The sequence below is a fragment of the Artemia sp. Qi Xiang Cuo genome, chromosome 18, assembly GCF_049724085.1.
Source record: "Artemia sp. Qi Xiang Cuo chromosome 18, ASM4972408v1, whole genome shotgun sequence".
Lineage (NCBI taxonomy): Eukaryota > Metazoa > Arthropoda > Branchiopoda > Anostraca > Artemiidae > Artemia > Artemia sp. Qi Xiang Cuo.
Window position 1 is genome coordinate 12,486,497 of NC_142811.1, and position 15,779 is coordinate 12,502,275.

A 15,779-nucleotide genomic window follows, 5' to 3' on the forward strand; every position below is an offset into this window, starting at 1 on the left:
GAATTTCCGACCAGTAATTTTTGTTACATTTCAGGAAAGATAAGAAAGACAAGAAAAATATATTATATAAAAAGACAATTCAAAGAATCGATAAAAATCTTAAAGAACAATACTTATATAATATCTCACACACCAAAGATCATAACAAAACGAAAATGTGCAAAAGGAAAAGATTTGTTAATAAGACATTGTTAAAATAGACATTGATAAGACATGAAGTTAAAAAGAAAGTGTACCAACAATCAAAGACCAAATATTTTGACTTCACAAACGGAAGGCTTTATTAACGGGGGGGGGGGGCTTAGCTTGAACCAACTTAAAAAAAAGGTAAGAAAACTAGAAAAATTTAACTAGTAAGAGTTATACAAGAACAACATGGACACTGAAATAAAAACTCAAACCTATCGATTGGGGTCACTTTAAGAAAATTTGCGATTGGGGAGAGGAATTTACCGTTGAACATCCATAGGGAGGTGGAAATTTGTTGTTTTTTTACAATTTTCATTGAAAATACCATGGCAGTGTCATGAGCGGCTAATTTTCAGGTGGGCAAGCCCATATTATGTCAATTGCACCGCATGTAATTTACATTAACTGCCATCCTCATAGACTCAACCTTGTTTTGGGGAATTCCATTCAGAACTTGAGGTGAATGGAATCTTTTTTTGCCACTCTTCCAGAGCTGTACTGTTTTATCGAGAATAGCAGTACACACTACCAACTGTTTGTTAATGTTCAGAAAGCCACTGGCATAACTGTTCTTCAGCTGGAGTAACTATCTACTACAAGATTGGCATACTGGAATAGATCGGTAATGAGAGTTATGAGAGATCTATTGTTGATATTTAGTGAAAAGGCTCTTAGGAAATTGTTGGATTTCAATACTATGGTTAGAAAATATATTTAAATATATAAAATTATTATATAAAATCAAACTATACAAAATACATAGTTAGAAAATATTCTTAGAAAAATGAGACCTTGTCGGTTCTCAGTGTTACAATATAACCGTATGTTAATTTCCAACTTAAGTTCTGTCTGTATTCATTAAACACTTTTAAATTGCTTCTTACTATTATTAGTCTATTTTGGGAGAGGCCTGTACTAACCGCTGTGAAGAAATGTTGCTCTTCAACAACTGTGAGCTGACCAATTTAGGGAGCCCACAGAGGTTGCTTAGCCCCCCCTTAGTTCAGAATGAAATGACGCCACTGCTATTGATATCAAAAATCTGTTTTTAAGAGTTTTGGTTACTATTGAGCCGCGTCACTCCTTACCTACAATTTGCTACCACGAACTGTTGTACCACGAACTCTTTGATCACGCATAAGGTGATTAAAAGAAGTCACGCCTGTGATGAGTATTGCCTTACTACGAAGATGAAAAAGGAAAATAGAATGCTGCGGTACTTTAGCGTCGCTAACGCTACTCCCCTTACCCTTAATTCCCACAGGCTGCAATTTGCAGGAAAAAGCAGTTAAAACTACGTATTTCATTTGCAGAGAAAACGTGCAAAAATACTAGTAAAATAACAACTATACAAAACGCAAGACAATAGGTTATTTGTATCACGTCTTTTAAACCCCTTCTTACTTGGTTGAAAAGTGTCATAAGGATTTTTTACCCTATGAAGCTTATGCAGAGATATCGCTGAGAGTTGATTTCGCCTTGTCTTAACCTCCTGACGACCCTTGTCACTCTGGTTGGACATAGAGTTAATTATTTTTAGCACGATATTTATTGGTTGAAACGTCATCTACGTACCACAGTTGGAATCAGCGGATTTGGCTCGCCATCTGTAATTTTTTTTCACCTTGTTATTGGCATTATAAGAGTTATACATGTATTAAAGAAATTGAGGAAAGTTCGAAATTGAAGAAGAGCAGGGGGACAAGAGGTAAAAAAAATTCATAATTTTTCTTTGAATGAAAGGTGGAGCATGGAAAAAGAATAAGTTTTCTCAGAAGAACTACAACCTTATTTTGGGAGGAATTTTTCCATATATATCCATTAAATCATCTACTGGTTTGTGACTAAAGTTCAATGTCTACTCCCGTAGACATCGGTTCTCAATCGAGTATTTAAAGTTAGAAACATAAGGGTTGAAAGAATAGAAGAACTTCCTAGTTCAAATGTGTTTACTTTACTTTCGCTTATGGTCACCTTTAAAAGTGGAGAACCATGTTTTCTCATGAATTTACCGTGTCTGATGCCTTGGCAACCATCGACGCTAGTGATGTTGAGAACCATTTCTGCAGATGAAAGTGATGATGACCTCTTTTAGCCCCACGATACAGAACTTGAAGATACAAGTGAAGATGAAGATCCTAACAGCGACTTCCTTCCAGGCGATGAAAGCATCATCAATGAGGAAGTATCTGAGCTTGAGTTTGATTTTGAAGATGACATAGCTCTAGCCAAGTGGGCTCAAATATCGCAGCGACCTATGAAACGACCAAAATTGATGAAATGGAGAGAACGCACGAGGTTTGAGATTCCCTTGGGTCCAGAAAGAGATGAAGTTATCTTTACTGACCATTCTGATTGGAAACTGGAAGAGTTTTTCACATAGAACTTCCCCTAGTCTTTTTTCGACGAGACAGCATATGCCATAGACTACACCTATTAAAAAAAAAATGCCACAAGAGCCTGAATGTCTGGTGACGAACTTAAGACATTTTTGGAGTTGTAATATTGATGGGCAATCTCAAATATCCTCAAATCGAAATATACTGGAAGGCGCAGTACCAAGTAAACCAGATAGCAGAAAATATTTAAAAAAAAAACGTTTCTTCGCTCTAAGAAGCAATCTGAAATTTATTGTAGCCGAGGAAATTTCTGATGACATTAAGAAGAACAATGGGCTGTGGAAAGTTCAGTCATTTATTGACAGTTTACATACCGTTTGCCCCTCTTTCCCGAGGACAAAAATTGTTGAATTGACGAGCAAATGATACCTTTTTGCGGGAAAACATCGTAAAGGAAGTATGTAGCCAATAATTCAAACCCTGTTGGCCTCAAAAACTTTGTCTTTCTGCTAATCCAAAGGGCCTTGTACGTGACTTAGAGATTTATCAGGGTGCCACTACGCTTCCTGAAAGCATACGATGCCATGGCCTTTCAACTAGAATCGTACTCAGGATATCTCAAACTCTCCCCCCCCCTCAGATCTTGCCTCTACTTTGATCGATTTTTCAACTCAAAAAAATACTTGATCTTCTTTACGAAATGCAGATAAATGCAATTGGCACAATCATGCGAAATAGATTTAAAACAGAGACCGCACCTCTGAAGCCAGGGAAAGAAATGAAGAAGAAAGGGAGAGTGTTGAACATACCATTTGTGCAAGACGATTGAAAACTAGCCATCACGGAATGGTTTGATACAAGACTTGTGACACTAGGTCCGAATTGCAAGGCAGTAGAAGAAGAGACAACAGTGAAAAGATGGAACAAAAAGCAGGGGCAGAGGATCACAATCTCTCGCCCAAGGTCTGTAGCTGACTACAGCAAGTACATGGGTGGAGTGGACGTGGCTGTCGTATGATCAGTTATTACCGATTCGCTTCCGGAGCTAGAAAATGGACCGTAAGATCCCCTCATCATTTTATTGAAGCTACATCCTCAAACGCTTTCATTGTGATGCAGGCTCATGAAGAAAATAGCAGATCAAGCTTGAAACAAACTCATCTTACATTGTTTTCACGTTGCTGAGCAACTTCTCTGTCGGCCAAAATCAGAGCAGTATGTTGAGGAATAAGACGATTGTGAAGTATTTGCGGCTGGTAATTTCAATGAGTGACGACTATTACCACCTGAGAGAGCTAGAGGAGCCATTCATTTACCCGAACACCACGACCTAAAGAACGCGAAGAGGTGCCGCCTTCCTGGTTGCTCAAGGAAGACGAGGTGGTGGTATGTTGAATGTAAAGTGTTTCTATGGTATGTCTTGATGGTGACAGAAACTTTTTTTTGTTTCCACCAGTAAACTACTGGTAGAAACAAGAAAAGTAGTGTTTCTGTTTCCATGAAAAAAAAAATCCTGTTTCTTTCTCTTGATGAAAATAAAAGTGTTATGTAGTCGACATGTATGTCTGATTTATTCCGTTGGGATCCGATGTTCAAGGGAGGGGACAAGGGATTTTAGGAAGGGGAATGGAGTACAATTTTTGGTCATTTTTGAAATCAGTGATTTTTTTTAACACATGTGGTGTAAAAATTACACGTCTTCAATACCTATATCTATGCCGGTAGTCAGGAGGTTAAATCAAGCACAAGGCGGTTAAAAGAAACGAAGCCCTCATATCATTCTGACCTATGTCATTCCAAACCTGTGACGTATATTACCTTAATACTAAGATGAATAAGAGAAATAGGATGACATACCACCCCATTGTTCCATGTTACATACAATGAGTTCCATGAATAACACCAGTTTCGCTAGGAGAAAAGTGTACAAGTTTGCTAAGAAAAAAAAACATATAACTAGTTTCTCAAACAAAATCAACACTCAAAAAGTTCCATGAACATAAATCAGCACGCATCAACTTCCAAGAAGAAAACCAGTTTCATGACGAAAAAAATTAATATACAAGTTTCACGAAGGGAAAAAATGAACATGTATCAAGTTTCAAGAAAAAAAAATCAGCACTCAATAAGTTCCATGAACACAAATCATAACGCAACAAGTTCAAGTAGCGCTGCTACCCTTACCTCCCAATTGCTAGGATTTGCGGAAAAACGCAGTTCAAACTAAATATTCAATTCTCAGAAAAAATATAGAAAGATGCTTTAAAAACCCAGAAAAATGGAAAAAAAACGGAAAGATGCGGAAAAATAGCAACCACCGTTACCTTGTCCTACAGAAGTTCAGTTTCAACCCTCTTTTAAGAGGTTCAAAGGGAGAGTTTCTCATCTCTAGTTGTATATTTCTCTTACACGGAGTAGGATATTTCTAGAACGTATTAGCCAGGGCAAAATTTTGGAAATAATCTGTTGGTCCTGGCGCTTGGGGTGTTGTTTCATTGGATGGAATTAAACTTTCGAGTCTTACCGAGGACAAAGAACTAAAGAAAAAAACGTCTTAAAAGAAAGAAAAAAAAGCCTTGAAAGAAAAAAAAACGTTTGAAATAAAAAAAAAGAAAAAGAGTAGGGTTTTAGAACCCTACTAAAAACGGCTATTAAAAATGCCACTAGCCCTTTGAATTTCCAATCGAATGAAACCTTTTCCAAGTTTCTATGACAAAGCTTTCAATAAAAACCTTATATGCCCCAGGGTATAACTTAAAACCTTAGCCCTGGGGGCTCTGAGGGGAGTGTCATCCACAAAAACTTAATTTCCCGAACTTTCAACTACGTTGAACAAAATGGCTATCTTAAAATTTTGATTGAATGTTTTTGGGGAAATTGTGGGCGTGAGAGAGGGCTTAGTTACCCTTCAGTCACCTTAGACTATTAAAAAGGGCACTAGCCCTCTTAATTTCCAATTGAATGAGCCCCTTTTGAAGTTTCTACGACAACACTATCTATAAAAACCTTTTATGCCCCCAGGGCAAACCTTACAGCCCTTGCCCTGAGTGCTGTGGAGAGTTTGTCATCCTCAAAGACCTAATTTCCAGAACTTTCAACTACATTGAAAAAAATTGCTATATTAAAATTTTGATTTTATGTGTTTCGGGAAATGGTGGGCGTGAGAGGGGGATTAACTGTCCACCAATTACTTTCGACTATTAAAAAGAGCAGGGGCCATTTCAGTTTCCAATCGAATAAGCCCTTTGCGAAGTTTCTACGTCAACGCTTTCTATAAAAACCTTATATGTCCCCAGGACATAACTTACATCCCTTGCCCTGAGGTCTCTGGGGGTGAGGGTTGTCATCCTTAAAGATCTAATTTTCAAAATTTTCAACTACGTTGAACAAAAGGGCTATCTAAAAATTTTGATTCGATGTGTTTGGGGAAAAGGTGGGCGTGAGAGAAGGGTTAGTTGTCCTCCAATCACTTTCGAATGTTAAAAAGGGCACTAGACCTTTGTATTTCCAATCGAATGAACCCTTTTTCAAGTTTCTACTACAAACTTTTAATAAAAACTTAATATGCCCCAAGGGCATAACTTACAACCTTACCCCGAGTGCTCTGAGGGGGTTATCATCCTCAAAGACCTAATTTACAGAGCTTTCAACTACGTTGAACAAAATGGATATCTCAAAATTGTGATTGGATGTGTTTGGATAGATGGTGGGCGCGAGAGGGGTGTTAGTTGCCTTCCAATCAATTTCAACTACTAAAATTGACACTAGCCATTTCAATTTCAAATCGAATAAGCCCGTTTTGAAGTTTCTGGAACAACGCTTTCTATGAAAACCTTATAAGCCCCTAGGGCATAACTTACAACCCTTGCCCTGAGGACTGTGGGGGGGGGTTGTCATCCTGAAAGAGGTAATTTACAAAACTTTCAACTACATTGAACAAAATGGCTATCTCAAAATTTTGATTGGATGTGTTTAGGAAAAAGGTGGGCATGAGAGGGGGCTTAATTACCCTTCATTAACTTTTGACTATTAAAAGGGGCACTAGCCCTCTCAATTTCTAATTGAATGAGCCCCTTTTGAAGTTTCTACGACAACGCTATCTAGCAGAACCTTATATGCTCACAGGGCATAACTTACAACCCTTGCCCTGAGTGCTGTGGAGAGGTTGTCAGCCTCAAAGACCTAATTTGCATAACTTTCAACTACGTTGAAACAAAATGGCTATAACGAAATTTTGATTTTATGTGTGTGAGGAAATAGTGGGCAAGAGAGGACGGTTAATTGCCCACCAATTACTTTCGATTAATAAAAAGAGCAAGGGCCATTTCAATTTCTAATCGAATAAGCCCTTTGTGAAGTTTCTACGACGACGCTTTCTATAAGAACCTTATATGCCCCCAGGGCATAACTAACATCCCTTGCCCCGAGGTCTTTGGGGGCGGGGGTTGTCATCCTTAAAGACCTAATTTCCAAAACTTTCATCTACGTTGAACAAAAGGGCTATCTAAAAATTTTGACTCGATGTGTTTGGGGAAAAGGTGGGCGTGAGAGGGGGGTTAGTTGCCTTCCAACCACTTTCGACTATTGAAAAAGGCACTAGCCCTTTCTATTTCTAATCGAATGAGCCCTTTTTCAAGTTTCTACAACAAGTCTTTTAATAAAAACTTAATATGCCCCCAGGGCATAACTTATAACCCTTTCCCTGAGTGCTCTGAGGGGGTTATCATCCTCAAAGACCTAATTTACAGAACTTTTGACTACGTTGAACAAAATGGCTATCTCAAAATTGTGATTGGATGTGTTTGGATAAATGGTGGGAGTGAGAGGGGGGTTAATGCCCCCCCCCACACACACACACGCGTCGTATTTTCCAGAAACGTATCTGATAGAAATTTTAAAATGGCCATTTGTTGTCGTAGAAACTTCAGAAAGGGCTCAGTCGGTTGGTAATTGAAGGGACTAGTGCCTTCAATAATAGTCAAAAGTGATTGGAGGGCAACCACCCCCACCCACGCCCATCATTTCCCCAAGCACTTCCAGTCAAAATTTCGAGATAGTTATTTTGTTTGACGTAGTTTAAAAGTCCAGAAATTATGTCTTTGAGGATGAGGACCCCCTCACTGTCCTCAGGGCAAGGGTTGTAAGGTATGCCCCGAGGGAATTTAAGGTTTTTATGGAAACGGTGGTTGTATGAAATTCGGTGGGGGCTCATTGGATTGGAAATCGGAAGTTGAAGAGCCATTTTCAACTTCCGAGCCTTTAGTATTTGTGTCATTTCTGTTTATCCCCTGTTTTTTTCCTGGCCATAGAGGTTGAATAGATTGATTGATTTTTATGAGTCGAATTTATCGGTGGGCAGCTATACCCCTCCACGTCATATTTTCCCCAAATGCATCCGATGGAAATTTTAAGATACCCATTTGTTCAAAAATAGTCCAAAGATCTCATAACACGACCTTTGGGGTTGACACAACCCCCCAAAGTATGGAGATCAGGGTTTTAAGTTATACCCCGAGGGGATGTAAGATTTTTATGAAGAGGTGGTCTTGTTAACTTAAGAGGAGGCTCATTTGATTGAAAAGGCATAATTCTAGATCCATTTTAAGAGTCAAGCGTGATGGAGAGAAAATAGCCCCCCCCCTCTCCCTGATATCCTCTTTTCCCCAAACTTATTCGATCGAAATTGTGAGACAGCCGTTTTGTAGCCAACAGTTCAAAGAGAATATAACAATGTCTCAAGTTATCATGGAGGCACAATTGTGCCTACCCACCACACCGATATGCGCTTTCTGGTCCTAGAGGTCGCAGAGAGATGGCGGCGATTACATTTTGTGGCCTGAGGTCAAACTAAGACTAGTGAACAAATTCCCCCTTCTCCAACTTTATCTTCATGGGGTAAAGTGGGCCGGAAGTTTGGACCCTCCCACCACAGCCCCCTTTAACGTTGTCCGATTGGGATGAAATTTGGAGGTTAAGCTTTCCTAGGATCCAGGAGCTTTTCCTCGAAATTTCAGCTCAATCCGATCACTCCTTCCCTGTTTTCAAAAAACCAAATATAGCCACTTAAAATTTATCATCATCATTTCTTTTTTTTCTTATTCATGCCTACAGGCCAAAGTTGGCAACTGATCCGGGTGAATGAGGACTCATTTGAAGCAGAATTCGACCTTTTAGGGCCTTTTGATATTTTCAGACCGAAGAAATCATCCCCCGAATTTACATTTACGAAAAACCTCGTTTTCCTATAAGAGCCCATGTTAATTTTTCCCACCACAACCACAACCCCCCTTTAACGTTGTCTGATCGGGCTAAAATTTAGAGGATAAACTTTCCTGGGGCCTGGGAGATTATCCTCGAAATTTCAGCTCAATCTGATCACTCCTTCCCTATTTTCCAAAAACCAAATATCAAGTTTTGTGGGAATTTGCTTTGCGAAAATAGATCCCATTTACTAAAAAACAATTACAATTGTGTCTTATTAGTCCAGCGGTTGATACTTCAGACTGTCAGGCGGAAAACCCGGGTTCGATTCACCGTCAGAGCAAATTTTTTATATACTGAATTTAAACTTTAATAACTCCTGACACGATCAGCAAACAGTTAGTCAAGCAATAATAAGTAATAAACTGTACAAAAACGTGCAGAAATTATTTGAAAAAAAACTACGTTTTCTAAAGAGTTAAAGAGGCTGAGTTACAAGGTCGAACCTTAAAACGTACAGGGATTAGGAGGCAAAGTTGGGGGCTGCCGCCCCCCAAACCCCCGCTTTCGCAGCCTTTAATTAAAAAAAAGTTTTTTAAACTGAAAGTAAGGAGCGACATTAAATCTTATAACGAACAGAAATTATTCCGTATATGAAAGGGGCTGTGCCCTCCTCAACGCCTCGCTCTTTACGCTAAAGTTTTTATTGTTTAAAAAAAGAGTTGTGAGAAAGTCAAACTTTAGCGTAAAGAGCGAGGCGTTGAGGAGGGCACAGCCCCTTTCGTATACGGAATAATTTCTGTTCGTTTTAAGATTTAATGTCGCTCCTTACTTTCAGTTTAAAAAACTTTTTTTTTATTTAAAGGCTGCGAAAGCGGGGGTTTGGGGGCGGCAGCCCCCCAACTGTGCCTCCTAATCCCTGTACGTTTTAAGGTTCGACCTTGTAACTCAGCCTCTTCAACTCTTTAGAAAACGTAGTTTTTTTCAAATAATTCAAATATAAGAAATATATAGGCAGACTTTGAACTAAATCAAAACCAACTATGAGCATGTGAACTTTCAAAAAGGTGACAAAGCACTATCTCAAGAACCATTTATATTATTAAGTTAGATCTTTAAGAGTAAGTTGTGGGGGATTTTGAACTAGCCAGAAGGCACTATGTGTATTATGTTAGTACTACAACTACAGTCACTGTAGCTAATGACGCTTAGAGTATTAAGGTGAAACTCCTAGGAAGTGTTTAGGGGGCGTTCCAATTAAACAAAAAAAAACTGTATACATGCAGGTTTTCAAAAAGGTATATAAGCAATATCATAGGCAGCTCCACTCTATAAGAGCTAGAAATATAATTAAAACATTTAAAGAAGCTAATTGGATTACAAATTAAAATTCTAGGGTTCTTTCTAAGAGTAAAAAGAGATTGGAGGGCAATCAGCCGTCTCTCAAGCCGATTTATTTCCCAAACACATTTAGTCAAAATTTTGAGGCAACTGTTTTGTGCAGCATAGTAGAACGGTCCAGCAACTATTTCTTAAGGGATATTGGGCATGTAATCCCCCCCCCAATTATGCCAAACTATGGATTCTTATAAAAAAACGAAAAGATGTAAAATATTTTTTTTTATCATGAAAATGACTTTGTCAATAAAAAAACGAACAGAAATTCATCTAAAAAATTTTTTCCACAAAACAAGCTTTTCAAAGAAAAATAAAGAGCTCCATTAAGCCAAAAATGGACAGAAATAAAGCCAAGTAATCATCCAAGTCAAGTAGTAAAGTCTAAGTTATGTTCTGGTCTTGAGAAGGCATGGGGGTTTTCAGCCCTATTAATGTTAATTTTTGATCGTTTTGAGTTTGACTCGGCTATTTATTATAATTTCTGTTCGTTTTGAGTTTAATTTAATTCTTGATAATGATTTGTGGTCGTTTTAAGTTTGGATTAATTGACTTTATTTCTGCCAATTTTTGGCTTAATAGAGCTCTTTACTTTTCTTTGAAAACTTATTCTGTGGAAATTTTTTTTAAATGATACAAATATATGACACCGTCGTTCAGCCAGAGGGGCTGGTGCCCCCTTGCCCCCTTATGGGCGCCCATGGAAGAACGGGTAAAATGCATTTTTCCAAGCCTAGGGATGCGATTTTGTTGTTTTTCTCATCTTTTTGTCAATAAAAACACCAAAAAGAGTTTTTGGAAAACCCAGAGGGGCAAACAATCTAGGCTAAATTATCCAACCCCAATCGACACACCTAGGACCTGCCCCAAAGTTTCAGACGAGTAGCTGGAGCAATAATATAAGGACAAAAAAATTCTTACTAATCATCTAACCTGAGATAGCTCCAGCGGCAAGAATGTATAGAAGTCCAAGAAATACCAGCAGTATGGCTGATATGCCAAGTACAATTATTAGAGCATAAGATGGTGTCACTGTTGGTGCTATGGAGCCGTCACCAGTAGAATTGTAGAAATAAAAGAAGCGTCCGACCTCTTCTAGGTTTTCTCTTGTTGCAAGCTTTCCAATACCCTCTACTGGCTCACGGTTGCCTGAAAATAAACATTGGTAAGCAGCGAACAAAAAAAAGCGATACATTCCGAATTTAACAAGCGTTCTGTAAAAGGGGTTTCAACTTGTCGGCAGTCCAGTCTAAAACCGGTTTGAGTCCATTTAGCTTCTTGCACTCTAGAACTTCTGGCTACCCAAATCTTCCGCATAAATCTTGTCGTGCAAACATGCTAACCTGTTAAAGCTTTAGTGACGTTTCATTACGGTTTAATTTGGGATTAGGCCCGTTTTTTAGCACTAAGATCTTACATCTAAGATCTTGCATCTTTCTGTAAAGATTATCGTTTTTTAACTCATCTTTGTTCTACGATCTTACAGCTCACTGATGTTAGCAAAAAGTGTGAAGACCGCCACTGTTTTGCCATATAGAACAATAATTAGAGAACTTTGATGATCTACTCATCATTGTTCTCAGACCGCTGATCAGAGCCGAATGATGAAAGACATTTGCACAAAAACGACCAAAGATGTAAGATCTTTGTTCAAAGATTTCACTTTTAAGCGTTTTCTGACAAAAGATGTAAGATCATTGATGATCTTACATTGATGATCATAGCACATTGATGAGTGAAAAAACAGGCCTATTGATCCCAACCCTCAGGTAAGCAGTGAGTAAAAAGAAAAAACAAAAAAAGCGTATCTCCAAAAAGTAAAGAGCGCTCTGAAAATAAAACTTGAAATTTATGTTAAAGAAGGTCGACTAAGAAAATTATTTACAACACTTTCTTATTATTAACTTTTATATTTATTAACTTTATTTATAATTTTTTATAATTATTAACTTTTTCTGTATGTGAGCTTCAAAGTATCAAAGATAGGGAAAATGAAAATTGATTGTAGGGATTGGTGAAGTGTTAGTTTATAGGTGAAGTGTTTACTTATATCTTAATAAACTAGGAAAAATTGGGAATTCAGTTTTCTATCATAAATACCGGCTTACAAAGTTTTGTAGCTTTTGGTTGTAAGTTGATGCCAAATTAAAAAAATGTAATGTGGCTGAAAAACCAACAATTTGTAAGGTAAAAACATTACAGTATATGGTAATACGGTTTATTATAAATAAACGTGCTTGTCAAATATCATTTTACTTGGGAACTTACTTCCGAAAGGGGAAAGTACAAGTATTAATAGAAAACATCAAAATAGAAAAAATAAAAACAATTATTAATGCTAGTGACAGAAAAATAAAGTTGACTGGGTTGTCCATGTTCTGATTCTCAAAGTAAGGATTCAAAAGAAAGGTTCATATTTAACCTTATTTCCATAAGAAAGAAAGCAACCCACTAGGCATATTTTGGTCTTAGTTCTTCCCCTTTGAAATTTTAATCTTAACTTTTGGAATTTACAAAATCTCACTTAATATTAAACAAAAAACAAGTTTATTCAACTGAAAGTAAGGAATAAGATTGAAACTAAAAATATACAGAAATCATTCCATATATGAGAGGGGTTGCCCTTCCTCAACCCTCGGTATTTACGCAAAAGTAAGGGCACAAACAGCTTAAGGAGGGGTAATTTCCTTTGGAGGAGTAGTTGGGTAGAACTTGCGTGGCTTTTAGGTGGGGTGTTTGGTGAAATAATATATAGAAAAGAAAGGTAAGAATTAATAATGAAATAGAATGTTTGCCTACCAGCAAGAAAGTCCACAACACTGCCTAGTATTGAACTTGAGCCAGGTGATAATGTTAAGCTAAACATAAACAAATGGGAAACAATTTTACTAAACATTCTTTTTTGTTAAGCACATGCGTTTAACGCAAAAACTGTACCCTAAATGGGACAACAAATCGTATCGATAAATTAGTTTAAAATGATCTCAATTTTGTATTTAAACTTTTGTTTTCAAACTCGCTCACCGGGACAAGTGAAAATAATACCTTAATTAACTCAAACATGTGGCTTTTTTTGTATCGAAATTAGCTTAAAAAGCGTGCTTTCTTTAATCGAAGGAGGCGTTGCCTGAATAAATAGCTGCATGCGTCCTATATATTTTCCCCCAACAGCATGCAACGGATCGTCCTAGAATTCAGGGGGAGGCTCAATTGGTTAAAAATTAGAAGTTGTACTGCCTCTTTCAGGAATCGGAAGGGATTAGAGGGCAAATGGCCACCCTCTCTTGTCCTTTTTGCAACTCTGTCCCCCGCAGGCCCCTATAATATCATCTCAAGATTTTAAAATGGAAGTTTTGTTCAAAATTGTCAGATATTCCAATAAATATGACATGAGAGATGACATGATACCTTCCCCTATCCGCATTCACTGAGCCAGCTACCATAAATTGCGCAAAATGCCAACTGTTTATCAATAGATTTTATAGCGAAAATGTGGGAAATTGTGTGATCTTCGGTAGTCGATTTGACTCTAAACTCTCTGGGATCGTTCTCTGGACCAAGAGAACCCCATATTGTAGAGGGGAGGGTGTCAGGGTGACCTGGAAATGAACCAAAAGACTTTTCTTCCCTTCTATAAAACTTAGAGCCGTAAATCCTTGGGCCGAAAAGTACTTAATGTATAAAACTTTTATTTGTTTTACGTTGTTGAAGGATAAAATAAAAAAAAAGTTGAACCAAAAAAACTGTCAAAAAGTCTTTATCCGAACGGCTCGAAATTTATTTCTTCAAATCCTTAGGCCAAGGAAAGTTCATGATTCCCTGGAAAACAAGGACTGATGAACGGCAATTAAATTTTGTTCAAAACGAATTAAACCTTGAAGGTGCAAGTCCCTAGGCAAAGACGTTCAAGGTGAAGATAACTAGATTTAGGTTGGATAGATGCCCCCCTCCAATATTTAGCCCTCAACAGGGGTGGATCCAGGATTATTTTAGGGGCGCGCAAAATAGGTTGGTCTGAAAAAAAATATTTTGGGGGGGACGATAAATAGGTTGATCCGATAAACTTGGGTTAGGAGCAAGTTTAATTAACGCAAACCTGAGTTAATTAAGTAAATTACGCTACTTTAGACTACGCTAGAGGGGTGCCCCCCACTCCCCCCTCTGGATCCGCCACTGACCCCCAAAAGGGAAATATATTTTCTGATTGGCTTGAAACTTCTATACTTTAGTCGGGGCATGGAGACAGCAATGAAGAAAAAAAAAAAAAAAAAAAGAGAAAACTTGGCTCCCCCAAAATGGGAAAAGAAAAGGGACTAGAAGGGCAAGTACTTTTTTTAATTTGGCGCACAGTCCTCTCAGAAGTGGCGTTTGAAATAGTTCAGAATGTTTATATCTGATTCGCTAGAAACTTTCAAGAGTAGTTTCCTGGGTTAAGATGACCAAACGATTTGTTCCTTTTCTTTTAGGGGAGGGGAAATTCTGAAACTGGTATAAAAAATCCTTTTTGCCCCGTGGAGACTGACAGGGATAAATTCCTGGGCCAAAGGGAACCTACCATAAAAAGAAAACAATTTAGGGGCATTGTCCCCGCCCCTAAAATGAGACCCAAAATGTTCTTTTTTTATCATCTTAAAACTTTTATCCCTAAGTTTTTTAGGTCAACGAAACCCAAATGCATAAAAGAGAAAAGAGAAAAAAAGAGAAAAAGAGAAAAAAGAGAAAAAGAGAAAAAAGAGAAAAAAAGAAAAGGTAAAAGAGAAAAAATATTGGTTTCCCCCTATAAAAAGGGTAAAAAAGAAGACCCTAATACTTTTTTCTTCAAACGGCTTGAAAATTACACACGCAAAGTTTTGGGCCGCGGGAGCCCTCATACACAAAAAGGGGTAGATATGGGGCCCGGATCCCCAAAAACTGGTGCCGTAATTTTTTTTGGAATGGCTTAATATAAAGAAATGTTTTCAAACGAAAGCAAAGAGCGACGTTAAAAGTGGAATCGACAGCAATAACGTTTAAAAAAAGGCTTATGTGTTGTTTTAATCCAAAAGTATTTCAATGGACTGTTTTCTTATACAAATTGCAAAATTTATGTCAAGAGCATCACTTGGATTCTATAGAGTAACGTTTTAGCTCTTGGATCCTATTTTCAACCTAGAAATTTACGTTAAAACTTAAATGATGGACCCCCCCCCAATCGATCCCTCGCTTTTTACTCTAAAGTTTGATCTTGTCCCAAATTGTTTAATGATGAATTCTCAAACATAAGAGAAGTTCGAACTGGGTGAAAAAACTTCTCACAATGCATGACTTAATAACTAAATTATTTACACTCAAATGCGTTCACGAAAACACTTGTAAAATTTTAGCGTAAAAAGCAGGAGGCTGAGGGGGAGGGAGGGCAGTCCCCCTCGTACACATAATAATTTATGTTCTTTCTAAGTTCTAATGTCGCTATTTACTTTTCTTTGAAAAAAACCTGTTTTTTTTTATTTATTTGCTGAAGCGTTTTAAAATATAGTCACCTTTTTTCGCCCTTCGATATCATCGAATCATCATAATTTATATTTCAGGAATTAGTAAAAAAAAATCCACAAAAAAGTCAGGCACAGTCGGGCCGGAAAAAATACTCAAAATCGTATCGCTAGCAAAAATTTAACC

The 15,779-nt window shown here is 37.6% G+C and overlaps 1 protein-coding gene across 1 annotated transcript in view; it reads right to left on the reverse strand.

The window, feature by feature from the left end:
* Positions 1-13,063, reverse strand: part of LOC148941213 (uncharacterized) — a 28,240-nt gene extending 15,177 nt beyond the window's left edge. The window contains exons 1-2 of the mRNA XM_089104027.1: positions 12,924-13,063; positions 11,058-11,273 (exon numbers count right to left, since the gene is read on the reverse strand). Of these exons, the coding sequence (XP_088960153.1) occupies positions 11,058-11,273; positions 12,924-13,020 (313 nt within the window). The 5' untranslated portion in view covers positions 13,021-13,063. The remainder of the gene's footprint in view (positions 1-11,057; positions 11,274-12,923) is intronic.
* Between the last annotated feature and the right edge of the window lie 2,716 nt (positions 13,064-15,779).